This window comes from Ranitomeya imitator, chromosome 2 (assembly GCF_032444005.1).
Source record: "Ranitomeya imitator isolate aRanImi1 chromosome 2, aRanImi1.pri, whole genome shotgun sequence".
NCBI lineage: Eukaryota > Metazoa > Chordata > Amphibia > Anura > Dendrobatidae > Ranitomeya > Ranitomeya imitator.
The window spans coordinates 159,547,168-159,563,644 of NC_091283.1; the positions used below are offsets into that span (position 1 = coordinate 159,547,168).

At 43.1% G+C, this 16,477-nt stretch overlaps 1 protein-coding gene across 4 annotated transcripts in view; it reads right to left on the bottom strand.

Moving 5' to 3' along the window:
- Positions 1-12,141: 12,141 nt before the first annotated feature.
- LOC138662257 (ficolin-1-B-like) overlaps positions 12,142-16,477 on the bottom strand; it is a 68,366-nt gene continuing 64,030 nt past the window's right edge. For 3 of the 4 annotated variants that reach the window (XM_069747650.1, XM_069747648.1, XM_069747647.1), the window contains exons 7-8: positions 13,154-13,288; positions 12,297-12,685 (exon numbers count right to left, since the gene is read on the bottom strand). In XM_069747650.1, the coding sequence (XP_069603751.1) occupies positions 12,435-12,685; positions 13,154-13,288 (386 nt within the window). In that variant the 3' untranslated portion in view covers positions 12,297-12,434. Of the gene's footprint in view, positions 12,686-13,153; positions 13,289-16,477 lie in introns of all 4 variants that reach the window. The other variant, XM_069747649.1, reaches the window with a different exon arrangement.

Below are 16,477 nucleotides of genomic sequence, written 5' to 3' on the forward strand. Positions count from 1 at the left end.
TTAAAATAATAGAAAAAATGGAACAGCACAGATCCTATACTTATCTTCGGGTGCAAAGCCCAAACAACCCGTCCAATGGTTGTTTTCAATCCAGATAGATCACAAAAGCAGGCAGCACTCCATGTTCTTAAAGGCAATACGCAGGTGTTTATTGAGCCCACATCTCCATACAACGTTTCGGCTACAACTGAGCCTTTCTCAAGCAGTGAACAAACCTTTTTTACACATATATATAGAGGGACATAACTCTACCATCCCCTAAGTGCAGCCAATCAATGAACCTCATAAATTTACATATAATTGCAATATAAAGTGTATTAGTGCCAGCTGTGTACTATTAAAAAACTCCATAGGACAACTCCTTCATACAGTGACCATCTATTGTAAATTATCATACCTTTGGAGAGACATATCCGTTAATGGAGGAGGCAGCGTGTGGTCAGCGTACCACTACTACTACTGCGCATGTCATAGCGCTACTACGTGCATCACGATCACATGTCATGTAGGAGGCCAATCAGAAACGCTACTATGTGTCTGGCGTCATGCGCCTGCGCACTAGCGCTCGACACTTCCCTCTTGGTTGGGGAATCATATCATACCACTGCAGCTACTGCGCATGTCATAGCGCTTCTACGAAACTACACAATCACATGTCATGTGGCAAGCCAATCCGGAACGCTACTTTGCGTTTGGCGTCATGCGCACTAGCGCTCCACACTTCCATCTTGGTTGGGGAATCATATCCGTGACTCTACAGTAAACCAGCGCATGCGCGGTAGCGCCTATAGCTGCGATCTTATCGAGAGTCCTCCTCAATATTATTCTGGACACCATATGTATGATCATTATGGTCGCCCTTTCACTGGTGGCATGAAGGTACAGATAGGGGCACCATTTTAATAGTGGCACAAAGTCCAATACATGTTCCTTATACATGTACACTATAATTATTTATAAAATACCCGGCTTATTCAGTTTACCACCTTACAGTTCATAGAGGCGACACTCCTCCTTGTATGCCATATGGACTCATATGACCTACACAAGACCACAAAAGGAGTATATGTCCCACTCAGGTGAACATTTAAAAGTACTTTATTAATGAATATGCAATATATAAAAATATAACACATATGTACAAAACAGACATGAAGAAAGGTCCAAACAGAAACTCATGTGAAGAAAGAGCAGCACATCTAAAATACCGGACTGAGAAGGTAAGCGTACCTAATAGGCATATAGTCCAAGATAACCAACATCCATTATAACTCGTAATATCCCATAATAGGGCTAAACACTAAGGGCAACACAACCTCTTTACATGGATATCAGTGACCTATTCCCCACAAGCTGAAATTCTACCAAACATGGTGTAATAGGGAAATATCCATTGATATCCATGTAAAGAGGTTGTGAGGTTGTCAGCCCCCGGAAGAAGCCCACGCGAAACGCGCGTTGGGGCTGCTGTGGAGCGCACACTGGCGGATTATATTATGGGTAAGATGAGCGTCCTTTGATAGGGGTCAATGGATATTTCCCTATTACACCATGTTTGGTAGAATTTCAGCTTGTGGGGAATAGGTCACTGATATCCATGTAAAGAGGTTGTGTTGCCCTTAGTGTTTAGCCCTATTATGGGATATTACGAGTTATAATGGATGTTGGTTATCTTGGACTATATGCCTATTAGGTACGCTTACCTTCTCAGTCCGGTATTTTAGATGTGCTGCTCTTTCTTCACATGAGTTTCTGTTTGGACCTTTCTTCATGTCTGTTTTGTACATATGTGTTATATTTTTATATATTGCATATTCATTAATAAAGTACTTTTAAATGTTCACCTGAGTGGGACATATACTCCTTTTGTGGTCTTGTGTAGGATTTATGGTAGTCGGAGTGTCCTGAGAGACTTATATAGTGGTCTATTGATGTGGCAATTTGCCCTTTGGAAATATATATTGATGTTTCAGTGGATTATTTTTCACTCATATGAATAGTGCCTACTCCTGCTTTGACCCACCAGAGAATGTCTTAATTCAGACCTTCACCTGGCACTCATACAGTGTCCAGAGGGTGCGCTTCACCCTTCCGGGCAAAGCGCCACCGTTCATGACCCCTGCATAGCAGTAGCACTCTAGTCCTGGCTAATATGAACACAAGTGGTTTAAAATACTGAAATACACCAGTAATCATATTGCAACTAGCCCCTTCTGGCCACCCTATCAATAATAAAAGAAAGCATACCGGAGCAGAGGGATAATTTTAGAATATTTATTAATTGGCCTCCCATCATCCATGTGCATGATACAACAAACTATTTTCATATATATGAATAAATTGTATATTTTTAATAATGAATAATTTTAACAAAGAAACATATTATTATAATTAATCTGTTCCTCCAAATCTTATGTCTCTCCAATTAGGATCTTCCATTATATACGACAGCAACAGTACCTGGACAAAGAATATACAAAATAAAATTAGGAACATACTCAAAAAAACTAAGTATTCCCAAATATAAAATAATACCAGTTTTTTAACTATAAGGATCTAGTACGGGAACATTATCTTATATCACAGTATGAAGTTTAAAATCCACATTGAGGCCCATAGGCCTAAGTGTATTCAATTTATAGATCCACATGAGTTCTTTTTTTGCGGAGGATCAGCTCCCTATCACCCCCTCTATTATCAACAGGTACCCTATCAATTATTCTGAACTTTAGATCCTTCTCCGAATGATTACACTCAACAAAATGTTTGGGGACCGGAAGATCAGTCCTCCTCTTTCTAATGGAGTATCGGTGTTGATTCATTCGGACTTATAGATCTAGTGAACATCCCAGAGGAAGAAAAAGACGTGGAGGCAAGAGCCAGCATCGTAAGCAAAAAGAAATCAGAAAAAATCAAAACTCAACCACAAAGACGTTGAATAAGCCGGGTATTTTATAAATAATTATAGTGTACATGTATAAGGAACACGTATTGGACTTTGTGCCACTATTAAAATGGTGCCCCTATCTGTACCTTCATGCCACCAGTGAAAGGGCGACCATAATGATCATACATATGGTGTCCAGAATAATATTGAGGAGGACTCTCGATAAGATCGCAGCTATAGCCTACCGCGAATGCGCTGGTTTACTGTAGATTCACGGATATGATTCCCCAACCAAGATGGAAGTGTGGAGCGCTAGTGCGCATGACGCCAAACGCAAAGTAGCGTTCCGGATTGGCTTCCCACATGACATGTGATTGTGTAGTACGTAGAAGCGCTATGACATGCGCAGTAGCTGCAGTGGTATGATATGATTCCCCAACCAAGAGGGAAGTGTCGAGCGCTAGTGCGCAGGCGCATGACGCCAGACACATAGTAGCGTTTCTGATTGGCCTCCTACATGACATGTGATCGTGATGCACGTAGTAGAGCTATGACATGCGCATTAGTAGTAGTGGTATGCTGACCACACGCTGCCTCCTCCATTAACGGATATGTCTCTCCAAAGGTATGATAATTTACAATAGATGGTCACTGTATGAAGGAGTTGTCCTATGGAGTTTTTTAATAGTACACAGCTGGCACTAATACACTTTATATTGCAATTATATGTAAATTTATGAGGTTCATTGATTGGCTGCACTTAGGGGATGGTAGAGTTATGTCCCTCTATATATATGTGTAAAAAAGGTTTGTTCACTGCTTGAGAAAGGCTCAGTTGTAGCCGAAACGTTGCATGGAGATGTGGGCTCAATAAACACCTGCATATTGCCTTTAAGAACATGGAGTGCTGCCTGCTTTTGTGATCTATCTTTAACATTAGGTACACAGGTCGTGCGGCTGTATGCGGATGCTTCCGTATGCGTCGTTTTGACGATGCGGCGACCAGTGTAGGACGCAGCTAGTTGCAATTTCTTTTTTTCTTTGCATCGTCAAAACGACGCATGCGGAAGCATCCGCATACAGCCGCACGACCTGCGTACCTAATGTTAAAGATAGGTTACGCAGGCCGCATGCAGAAGTAGGCGGAGCTAGCGGCGGAGGTGCGGTCGAAGGCGGGGCTTCACGGAGGAAGTCCTCAACCCTCCGCAGCTCCTCAAAATGCTAGTGTGAAACTAGCCTAAGAGATACATAAAGGTGTTTTTCAATTTCTTGTGTTGAATTACCTTAGTTCTTTATCCGAGTTCTCTTGCTAAATTCAGTCATTGTTCAGAAGTCATTTGATTACTGTCCATTTTCTCTTTAGGGAGCGGTGCCCGTTTAGCGCTGGATTTTATACAGCATCTATCTCACAGGATTTGGACTGCTTTGTCAGACTCAGATTTTGCAGTTCCTTAATGCTTTTTGGATAAGTGTGAAGCAAACTCCTGTGCCATGTGAGGATACAGCCATTGTGTTCCAGACCGTGTTCCGTACGGTCAGACACAGCCATTACACAGTACACAGCAGTGGCAGTTATAAGATTATCTCAGCGCAGGAACATTTTTTAATCATTTCCTATTGTGGAAGTTATTATTATTCCAAGATCTATTCATTAAAATATACTTTTGTTTGTTGGAAAACCCCTTTCAGTTAAGTTCTATGAAAAAGCTTCTATCACTTGACGTGATTTGTTGCTGTTGAGGCACCATCCATGCAATGTCTGGTCATTTGTCACTTCGGGGTGCCTCTCCAATTATTGGCACATGGATCAGAGATTGTAGCTTCGAACTTTTGTTTAGCCCTTTCTGGAAATTGCTTCTCTTCTTTTGCTTTCCATATTGTACAGTCTTTAAATGTCCCTGGTTGTGGCTTCTTGTGTGGTCTTGAATCCATTGCATTACGAACGGTAGCACTGTCACTTTCCTTGAAGTCCTTCACAAGTTCCTTTCTTATTTGTTATGGAGCGCCCCGTTAGAGCAGCCGGGTACTCGGTAACGGTTCCTGAGTTTCACAGGGGGATGTCACGGTGGCTGCAACCCGGTCCGTGGCCCTGGGCGCCCATGTAAAAGGGAAAGGTCTTTAAAGGGAATAAAGTTTGTGTTTGTGACGCCACCTGTGGTATTCAGGCAGTGGGGACTGACACTGCTTTAAGGGGTCCTCTGGGGTGATGTTATGGCAGCTAGATGGTATAACTTCCCACAGGTGAAGTATATCCCCAGGGCTCCCGATGTGTAGATGGAAGATGGTGAGGGGTGCAGTAAAGAACGAGGACACAAGGTTGCAGTCTCTTTACCTTGGTTTACTGAAGACTTCAGCATCCACAGTCCAGAGCACCAGATCACAGGGCAGGCAGGGTCTGGCCGGCTTGAATGTAAGTTAGGAGTCCCCTTACCCGGGTGGAAATCAAAAGCCTTCCTTTAGCGCCGTGGTGGTGTAGTCCCTTACTGCTGAAAGCTTCACATAAGGTCCTCACAGATGTTATCTCTCTCTCTATCCCCCGGGTAGGATAGGACATAACCAGTATGACTGGTGGCTTGATGCTGTTTATAGGGACTCTAGCACGCCCCGGCCTCTGAGGGGTGCCACCGTGCCTCCTGGGTGTTAGGTCGGACAGGTAACGTAGAGTTCAGCTGTCCTGCCAGTCTCTGATGTAAGTCATGGAGGGCCTTACAATCCTCGTTGTTCTGGCTACCGGTTCCTGCGCCTCAGAGGGAGGCAGCCTGCTCGGGGCTGGTCTCCCCCTGATGTCCTCGCCTGTGCTTTGTTCTCCTGCGTGCTCTGCAATGTATTCGGCTTTCTGAATGTCTATTTCCAGGAACTGCTACACAGCTCCGTAAAAAACCCTTCTTCTGCCTCAGACTGACCCAGTCTGTTCCCTAGCCAGAACTCACTCTCTGGAGCTCTGTCAGGAACTAACTGTGTCCGGAACTAACTCACTTTCCCTACAGTTATATATATATATATATATATATATATATATATATACATATATATATATGGGGAGTCACCTAGCAAGTAGGATCAAAAGCTCCCCCTGGTGGCCTGGAGTGTGAATGTGTTGCATGTTTGTGGTACCTGGTTTCAGTTATCCCTTCTTGCCTTCAAGCGTAACATCACTCTCCCCGTGAGGAAAGCAATGTTACTGTGATGACCAGGACCCTGGGGCGCCACACTTATTTGTCCACAATCAGTGCGCTATATGTGTTAAATCCAATTAAAAAAAGGCATGCACAAGATGCAAGTATGACCGGCACTGAACAAGCTGCTATTCATCAGATCACCTGCATGTGTGATCTAGAGAGGGCTAGACGGACTCCGTTCCCACTGAAGCTAAGGCGGTGCTATGCATACACAGTTTGTAATCCAAGCACATGAAGAGAGAAAAAAAAAAAGAGTGCAGCACTCACCCAAAATCTTCCAGTAATAAGAAGTCCTTTATTTAAGCATTACAAGCCATTTCGGACGTGGCGCGGTGTAGACAAAACTGCAGAGGGGAGCAGGAGACAAGACAGACGACAGCCGTTTCGCGCTCCTGTGCTTCTACGGGTCAGGTGAATAGTGCTAGTGATGTAACTTCCTTATATAGGGGTAGACTTACCATAAAAACACATATAAACATATATAAACATTGTAAAAACCAACCTGTCTCCTTCCAAGAACTGCAATTTACCGGCAAGCTAGATGAAAATTGCCATGTCCAATTTATCGTTAAGTCCCCATGGTCCCTGAGCATTAGTTTTCAGGATCCATCTGGCTTCCCTTTGCAGCAATACTCGATTGTGATTGCCACCTTGCTGTGGAAACTTAACCATCTCCAAACCAGCAAAGTTTAACAGGTTGGGATCGCCGCCATGCACATCCTGCATATGTTTCACTAGGCGTACGCGTCCTTTCCCTGTTAGTACAGAGTTAAAATGCTCACAAAATCGGACCATGAGGGGTCTTATTGTTTTCCCGATATAAAATCGGTTACATGGACAGAAAATTGCATAGACTATAAATTTGGTTTTACAAGTTATAAAATCCATTACCTTATGCTGTACGGTGCCAACTTTTAACGGGTTATCAGTCTTGTGCAGATGACACATGCTACAACTACCACATTTAAAGTTTCCCTGGGGCATTGATTTCTTAATCCAATTATTATCCATGATAGAGAGCCGATTTTTTACCACTAAGTCTACCCCTATATAAGGAAGTGACATCACCAGCACTATTCACCTGACCCGTAGAAGCGCAGGAGCACGAAACGGCCGTCGTCTGTCTTGTCTCCATTCACTCCCGCTCCCCTCTGCAGTTTTGTCTACACCGCGCCACGTCCGAAATGGCTTGTAATGCTTAAATAAAGGACTTCTTATTACTGGAAGATTTTGGGTGACTGCTGCACTCTTTTTTTCTCTCTTCATGTGCTTGGATTACAAACTGTGTATGCATAGCACCGCCTTAGCTTCAGTGGGAACGGAGTCCGTCTAGCCCTCTCTAGATCACACATGCAGGTGATATGATGAATAGCAGCTTGTTCAGTGCCGGTCATACTTGCACCTTGTGCATGCCTTTTTTGAATTGGATTTGTCAGCAGATCTGTTTTCTGTGTACCTGAGCACGAAGTGAGAGCTGTGATCGTTGCATATTCCACCATGGAAATGGAAGGAATAGTGGATCTGGCTAAAGACGGAGAGGTTTCAAGTGGCTTAATGACAGGCAGAAAGGGAGCTGCGGAGGTTTTTATGGATTGTAACTTGAAGGATGAACTAGAATTGATTAGCACTAAGACTTTGGAATTTAAAATTCATACTTTGGCAGAAAGAGAAATTCGCCTTTATTGGACTATTAAGTCTCTCAAATCTTATGTTGAGTGCAATCGAGTGCCAAGAGGTTTGAGAGTTTTTAAAGAAATCTCACAATTTAAGGATGATCCCAGCTTCCAAAAGGCATGGGAACAAATACAGTACATCTGCAATGCTCCCAAAATTTACTACAGCGGGTGATATCACAAAACGAAAAGGATTACAGCAGTGTATGTGAACAACTAGAGAAATCCAAACAGGAATTGGCATCCCGCATGAGTGAAGACAATTATAGAATTTTTCAAAAGAAATTAGAGAAAAAACTTGTTATGGTGCAAATGGAAACTAAAGAAAAGAAAAAAGAAAAATTTCTTAGAGATAAACGGGACTTTGAGATGGGCCAAATTTTCTCATGGAACAAAAAAAACCCTAAAAAAACTTTTTTTTAAAATCGCCCAAGGAAATTTGGGAAAAAACAAAAGTTCTCCCGCGATGGATGGATTACAGACTCAGACGCTAGTGCTACCGAAGAGATCGGTGAGGATGTCGCCTCTACCTCTTCGAACTCGTTGTTACCAAGTGCAGCAAATTCTATGCCTGCAGTCCCTTTAGGGGGAAAAAAAATCCGACGAGGAGGGAGAAAAAAGCGCTCTAAAAAAACGCAAACATGTATCCTGGAGGCGTTAATGGCACAAAGTGAAAGCACTGCAATTGACAATGCACTACAAATCATTAATTTGTCAAAAAGGGTCTTATCCTCGGACCAAGTGAAGGTCCTTTCACAGGGGGTGAATTTTTGTTTACCTGAGGCATTTGATTTTTGTGAATTCAGAATTGATTTATTCAAAAGCATCAGAAAATTGCATCTCTATAAACATTTTTGAAGGAGCACTGAGAGAAGTGTAGCTTCTGTCACCACTGATACCCCTGCTACAGTGGGTCCCTTGGGGTTTATGGCGTACCCTATCATGTACCATGATGACATGGAAATGACCGCCCTGTTGGCAAATTTAGTCGAGTATTATGGAACAATCTGCGGGGCTTTCGTCTTCCGAAGGGTTTGGTCCTACTCAACCGTTTGTAGGGGGGGTTAATTCTAGTTGGATGCCTCCAATTTCACCTGGGAATTCCATAGATCTATTTCAGGATCTGGTTATCAAGGATATAGAAGCGCTTCTTTATAAGCAACCGCATAAGAACCTTTCAGCCCAAGAGGAACGCGCTCTTAGAGAAATACAAAAATGGGAGGATGTCATTATTAGAAAAGCCGATAAAGGCGGCAATTTAGTCATCTTGGACAAATCCTATTATATAGAGGAGGCGTTATCACAGCTTAATGATTTGGGCACATAAATAAAGTTGGAATGTAATCCAACTCATAACATCAAAGAAAAATGAAGAACATTGTTACGAAAATATGTGGAGAAAGGGACAATCACTAAAGGGAGAGCTGAAAATCTATTGCCGGAATTCCCGTGTTTCCCGCACTGGTATAACATCCCGAAAATTCATAAAAATGCAAAAAAAAAACCAGGGCGTTCAATAATCTCAGGAAAAAATTCGATGACAGAGCCGTTATCCCAGTTTTTAGACTGGTTATTGAAACCTCTGCTCCTAAAAATCCCCTCGTTTGTAAAAGATTCCGGCGACTTCTTGTTGGCTTTGAGGAGTTTTTGTTGGCAGCCAACTTTTGCTTTAGCATCTATTGACATTGTCAATCTGTACACAAGAATCTCCCAACAGAAGGGTCTAGAGGCAATCCACCGTATCCTCAAGAACACAGAAAAAGATCAGGACTTTATTTCCTTTGTTTTGGATGGTTTAGAGTTTGTCCTGTCACACAATATGTTTAAATTTTTGGACAAGTGGTATAGCCAAAGAGTTGACACTGCGATGGGCACTCCGGTGGCATGTGTCTTCGTGAACCTCTTTTTGGCGGCGTTTGAGGAGAAACATGTCACCGGACCCCAGAATCCCTATTTGAAGCACATTCGTCTGTATTTGAGGTTCGCCGATGACATCTTTATTGTGTGGGATGGAGGGGAACAGATTTTCAACGATTTTGTTGCATTTTTGAATGAAAACAATGATGAAAACATGAAGTTCACATCTGTTTTCAATGAGAGAGAAATGGAATTTCTTGATGTAAAAGTTGAGATCAGTGAGGGGTTAATTAAGACAAGTGTCCATAGAAAAATTACGGCCACAAATAATGTTCTACATTTCCAGAGTGCCCATCCTAACCACACTAGACATAGTATTCCGTACAGTCAAATGGTTAGGCTAAGAAAAATTAATAATTGTGAGGAAACGTATATAAGCCAAGTACAAGAACTAAAAACACGACTTAAAAACAGAGGTTACCCGGAGCCCATTTTACAACAGGCAGAATTGAGGGCAGCCAAATTATCTCAAATTGATCTCTTAAAAAAGGGCAGTAAAAGAAAAAATAGAGGGAGAAGCAAAACCACAAATTGGGTCGAAAACCGAAAGTTTACATTCATGTTCAAACATAGTCCACTCGATAATGATATTCATGCTGCAGTGCGTAGAAATTGGCACGTACTGCAAAATGATGCGGACTTCAGAAATTTATCTGCTTTTACCCCTCTTTTTGCATATAAACGGTCGGTGAATATAGGAGACTTAGGGTACCGTCACACAGTGGCATTTTGATCGCTACGACGGCATGATTCGTGACGTTCCAGCGATATAGTTACGATCTCGCAGTGTCTGACACGCTCCTGCGATCAGGGACCCCGCTGAGAATCGTACGTCGTAGCAGATCGTTTGAAACTTTCTTTCGTCGTCTAGTGTCCCGCTGTGGCGGCATGATCGCATGGTGTAACAAAGGTGTGCACGATATTGTATACGATGTGCGCATAGTAACCAACGGCTTCTACATCGCACATACGTCATGAAATTATCGCTCCAGCGTCGTACATTGCAAAGTGTGACAGCAGTCTACGACGCTGGAGCGATATTGTTACGATGCTGGAGCGTCACGGATCGTGCCGTCGTAGTGATCAAAATGCCACTGTGTGACGGTACCCTTAGTGGTAAAAAATCGGCTCTCTATCATGGATAATAATTGGATTAAGAAATCAATGTCCCAGGGAAACTTTAAATGTGGTAGTTGTAGCATGTGTCATCTGCACAAGACTGATAACCCGTTAAAAGTTGGCACCGTACAACATAAGGTAATGGATTTTATAACTTGTAAAACCAAATTTATAGTCTATGCAATTTTCTGTCCGTGTAACCGATTTTTTTATCGGGAAAACAATAAGACCCCTCATGGTCCGATTTTGTGAGCATTTTAACTCTACTAACAGGGAAAGGACGCGTACGCCTAGTGAAACATATGCAGGATGTGCACAGCGGCGATCCCAACCTGTTAAACTTTGCTGGTTTGGAGATGGTTAAGTTTCCACAGCAAGGTGACAATCACAATCGAGTATTGCTGCAAAGGGAAGCCAGATGGATCCTGAAAACTAATGCTCAGGGACCATGGGGACTTAACGATAAATTGGACATGGCAAATTTCATCTAGCTTGCCGGTAAATTACAGTTCTTGGAAGGAGACAGGTTGGTTTTTAAACAATGTTTATATATGTTTATATGTGTTTTTATGGTAAGTCTACCCCTATATAAGGAAGTGACATCACCAGCACTATTCACCTGACCCGTAGAAGCGCAGGAGCGCGAAACGGCCGTCGTCTGTCTTGTCTCCATTCACTCCCGCTCCCATCTGCAGTTTTGTCTACGCCGCGCCACGTCCGAAATGGCTTGTAATGCTTAAATAAAGGACTTCTTATTACTGGAAGATTTTGGGTGAGTGCTGCACTCTTTTTTTCTCTCTTCATGCACTATATGTGTTAGGGAACCTGCATGACAATATGGCTGCAGCATGGCTGTCATTTATATCCTTACCCACTGATCCCAGTTGTGTGATCACTCCACCATTGCACTCATTTACTCCTGAATGACCCTTTCCTTGCTTGTTTCTTACCGAACAGTTTATTTCACAGAAATACTGAGAAACGGAGCTCTAAGAGCCCCGTGTGAATGGAGCATTAGTCGATCATGAAAACTGCAGATTAATTATTTCTTAAGGGAAGTGACAAAGGGGAGCCAAACCTAGGTTCTTGCTATAATACTGCCCCCTATGTACAAGAATACAACTACTACAATACTGCCCCCCATGTACAAGAATACAGCTACTATAATACTGCCCCTATGTACAAGAATACAAGTATTATATTACTGAGTTAACATTATTATTTACATACAGATGCAGATCCATGCATATCCTTTCACTGACAGCAATTAGAGATCCTGAAAGCAGTAAACCATTAAAAAGATTTCATGCAATTGATTTACAAGAACGTCTTGACATGCACCAATGTGCAAAAAATAATCGGCAAATTTATCATGGAGCATGAGGCTTTTAATCAATTTAGCGCCTTTTCCTGTCACGCTCAGCAGGTTACGACATTAGATATAGTGAGAAGTTCTGCAACTTTTTCCTTTTGGGGGAGAATTTAGGGAATAAACTTTAAATGCCTTACGTATCACAGTGGCTATGCCGTCCATTCCAACCAATCAGAGGCCACATTTCTTTTTAATAGTGGTGAACACTGGATTCTGATTGGTTGGTACAGATAACATGGTCGCAGCCAGCGCTTTGTTGACACGTAGCTTTCCTGTGGGCGCCGATCTCAGGGCTGCGGGCGGATTTTCATTTCCGTCACTTGGTAGGAATAATGCTGGCCTCTTCCTCTTAGCCAGTTCACCCCATTGGCGTAGCTGGTGTGGTTTCCCCTCAGATACAGGCCGTTGAGGTTGGCGTAGTGACAGGCGTTATACCACCAGCCTCCGCGGTATGTCTGGGCGCAGTTATGTTTCACGCTGTCATTGTCACGGTCTTTTGTAGAAAATGCAGAATCTCTGTGGTAGGTTAGAGAATCTCCTGAAAGGGACAGAAGATGTGGCCATGAATTGCAGAGCCTAAAAGGCAGCAAAACTCTCAGTTGGAAAGTGCGGCTCTGTGTTGGAGCCATTACACATCACCACCCAGCTTTCCCAGAGCCTGGAATGGAAAGGGAGTTTTGTATAAATGTGCACACAGCGAGCGCACCCTAGTGGTGACTTTTTCCCCAAAATCTTGCTGGATATTATGTTTTTTTTCTTTCCGTAGTGCAGCTAATGCTGGGATGTCATAGGTGGGATACCAGTTAACAACATAATCCTGCAGCCATTATGGCTCCGCAGCTTTCCTGGTGTCCTAATGGCCAATCTGCCAACTTATATACCAATACGGTAGTGGGGGAATATGGTCGATCTGCGTAGTGATCTATGCCCGGGGCCCATATTGGACTCGATTAAAGCTGGGTGTGGGCAGCCCTTGTTCAATATGGGGGGATGTGTGGACACAAACCTGCAGATCCCTTCAGGAACTGGACAGAACTCAGCGTGTAGTTTTGCTCCTCAGAGGATATGCTGAAATCACGGTACAAGGCGAAAGTGTGTTTATTCGAAAAGTCTCTGAAGTCGACCCGGAGATTAAACTTCCCTGCAAGGACAAGAGTGCGATGAGAAATGAGAAGCGGTCCGCAGGTCATCCAACATTACAGAATACAAGGTATAAAGATGGCGCTGCTGTGAGGTCCCCAATGTTTGGGATGCTGAGTGACGCGGTGGCGGAGGCTCCTCTACACCTGCAATGATGGCTACAATCAAATTAAGATTGGAAGAACTGACCGAAACAAGAAAGGTGCAACTTACATCCCTTTCCATATATATCCCACCACCAACTATTAATAATACGGTACATAAATATCTATTCCTGTATAACATGCTGCCATAGTATCTGATTAAATCAGCTGCCATGTGCGAGAAGGATGCGGGTTCAGCACCAGAGTAGCACCAAAGTCATGACATAGATTTAAGTTTTATGTCGTGAAGGGGTTAAAAAGACCCATCTACATATTAAAGAGCTGCAATTCTTAAACCCTTACTCCAGTTAGGATATGAATACTCTTAAATTAAAGCTGAGAGTCTGCGCTATAAGCACATATTGCTTATATAAATGTTTATTGAATACAGTTAGGCCTATATATATTTGGACAGAGACAACATTTTTCTAATTTTGGTTATAGAAATTACCACAATGAATTTTAAACAAAACAATTCAGATGCAGTTGAAGTTCAGACTTTCAGCTTTCATTTGAGGGTATCCACATTAAAATTGGATGAAGGGTTTAGGAGTTTCAGCTCCTTAACTTGTGCCACCCTGTTTTTAAAGGGACCAAAAGTAATTGGACAATTGACTCCAAGGCTATTTGATGGACAGGTGTGGGCAATCCCTTCGTTATGTCATTCTCAATTAAGCAGATAAAAGGCCTGGAGTTGATTTGAGGTGTGGTGCTTGCATTTGGAAGGTTTGCTGTGAAGTAAACATGTGGTCAAAGGAGCTCTCCATGCAGGTGAAACAAGCCATCCTTAAGCTGCGAAAACAGAAAAAAACCCATCCGAGAAATTGCTACAATATTAGAAGTGGCAAAATCTAGTTTCGTACATCCTGAGAAAGAAAGAAAGCACTGCTGAACTCATCAATGCACAAAGACCTGGGCGCCCACGGAAGACAACAGTAGTGGATGATCGCAGAATAATCTCCATGGTGAAGAGAAACCCCTTCACAACAGCCAACCAAGTGACCAACACTCTCCAGGAGGTCGGTGAATCAATATCCAAATCTACCATAAAGAGAAGACTGCATGAAAGTAAATACAGAGGGATCACTGCACGGTGCAAGCCACTCATAAGCATCAAGAAGAAAAAGGCCAGACTGGACTTTTCTAAAAAACATCTAAAAAAGCCAGCACAGTTCTGGAAGAACATTCTTTGGACAGATGAAACCAAGATCAACCTCTACCAGAATGATGGAAAGAGAAAAGTATGGCGAAGGCGCGGTACAGCTCATGATCCAAAGCATACCACATCATCTGTAAAACACGGCGGAGGCAGTGTGATGGCTTGGGCATGCATGGCAGCCAGTGGCACTGGGTCACTAGTGTTTATTGATGATGTGACACAGGACAGGAGCAGCCGAATAAATTCTGAGGTATTCAGAGCCACCATACTGTGTGCTCAGATCTGTTGTGAATTCTGTGGTCAAGCTCCCTCCTGTGGTCATGAGTGGTACTTCGGCTGGTTCTGTCTATGAGCTTCCTCTGGTGGATGTGAGTGGGGCTGCGGCTTCTGAGTTTCCTTCCTCAGGTGACGAGGTTAAGTCGTTAGGTGCTGCTCTATTTAACTCCACCTAGTTCTTTGTTCCTGGCCTCCAGTCAGTGTTCCAGTATTGGTCTTGCTTTCTCCTGGATCGTTCTTGTGGCCTGTCTGCCCTGCATAAGCTAAGTTTTGCTTGTGTTGCTTTTGTTTGCTATATTTTCTGTCCAGCTTGCTATATTGGTTTTTCTTGCTTGCTGGAAGCTCTGAGATGCAGAGGGAGCACCTCCGTACCGTTAGTCGGTGCGGAGGGTCTTTTTGCCCCCTCTGCGTGGTTGTTTGTAGGTTTTTGTGCTGACCGCAAAGCTATCTTTCCTATCCTCGGTCTATTCAGTAAGTCGGGCCTCACTTTGCTAAAATCTATTTCATCTCTGTGTTTGTATTTTCATCTTAACTCACAGTCATTATATGTGGGGGGCTGCCTTTTCCTTTGGGGAATTTCTCTGAGGCAAGGTAGGCTTTATTTTTCTATCTTCAGGGCTAGCTAGTTTCTCAGGCTGTGCCGAGTTGCATAGGGAGCGTTAGGAGCAATCCACGGCTGCCTCTAGTGTGGTATGATAGGATTAGGGATTGCGGTCAGCAGAGTTCCCACGTCTCAGAGCTCGTCCTATGTTAGTAACTATCAGGTCACTTTGTGTGCTCTTAACCACTAGGTCCATTGAGGTTGTGAATCACCTGTTCATAACAGTACTGGAGGCCCAAAGTACTAATGCTTCTCAATAGAGGGAAAAGAGAAGTTCTGAGACCATTTTTTTTCTCTGTACTGTGTTTTGTCTTTCTTTTCCCCTAGACATTTGGGTGGTTCAGGACACAGGTGTAGTGATGGACATTAAAGGTCTGTCTTCTTGTGTGGATCATCTCACTGCAAGAGTACAAAATATTTAAGACTTTGTGGTTCAGAAATTTATGTTAGAACCAAGAATTCCTATTCCTGATTTGTTTTCTGGAGATAGAGCTAAGTTTCTGAGTTTTAAGAATAATTGTAAACTGTTTCTGGCTTTGAAACCCCGCTCCTCTGGTGACCCAGTTCAACAAGTTAAGATCATTATTTCTTTATTACGTGGCGACCCTCAAGACTGGGCATTTTCCCTTGCGCCAGGAGATCCTGCATTATGTAATATTGATACGTTTTTTCTGGCGCTCGGATTGCTGTATGATGAACCTAATTCAGTGGATCAGGCAGAGAAAAATTTGCTGGCTCTGTGTCAGGGTCAGGATGAGGTAGAGATATATTGTCAGAAGTTTAGGAAGTGGTCTGTGCTCACTCAATGGAATGAATGTGCGCTGGCAGCAATTTTCAGAAAAGGTCTCTCTGAAGCCCTAAAGGATGTCATGGTGGGATTTCCTATGCCTGCTGGTCTGAATGAGTCTATGTCTTTAGCCATTCAGATCGGTCGACGCTTGCGTGAGCGTAAAACTGTGCACCATTTTGCGGTATTATCTGAGCATGGACCTGAGCCTATGCAGTGCGATA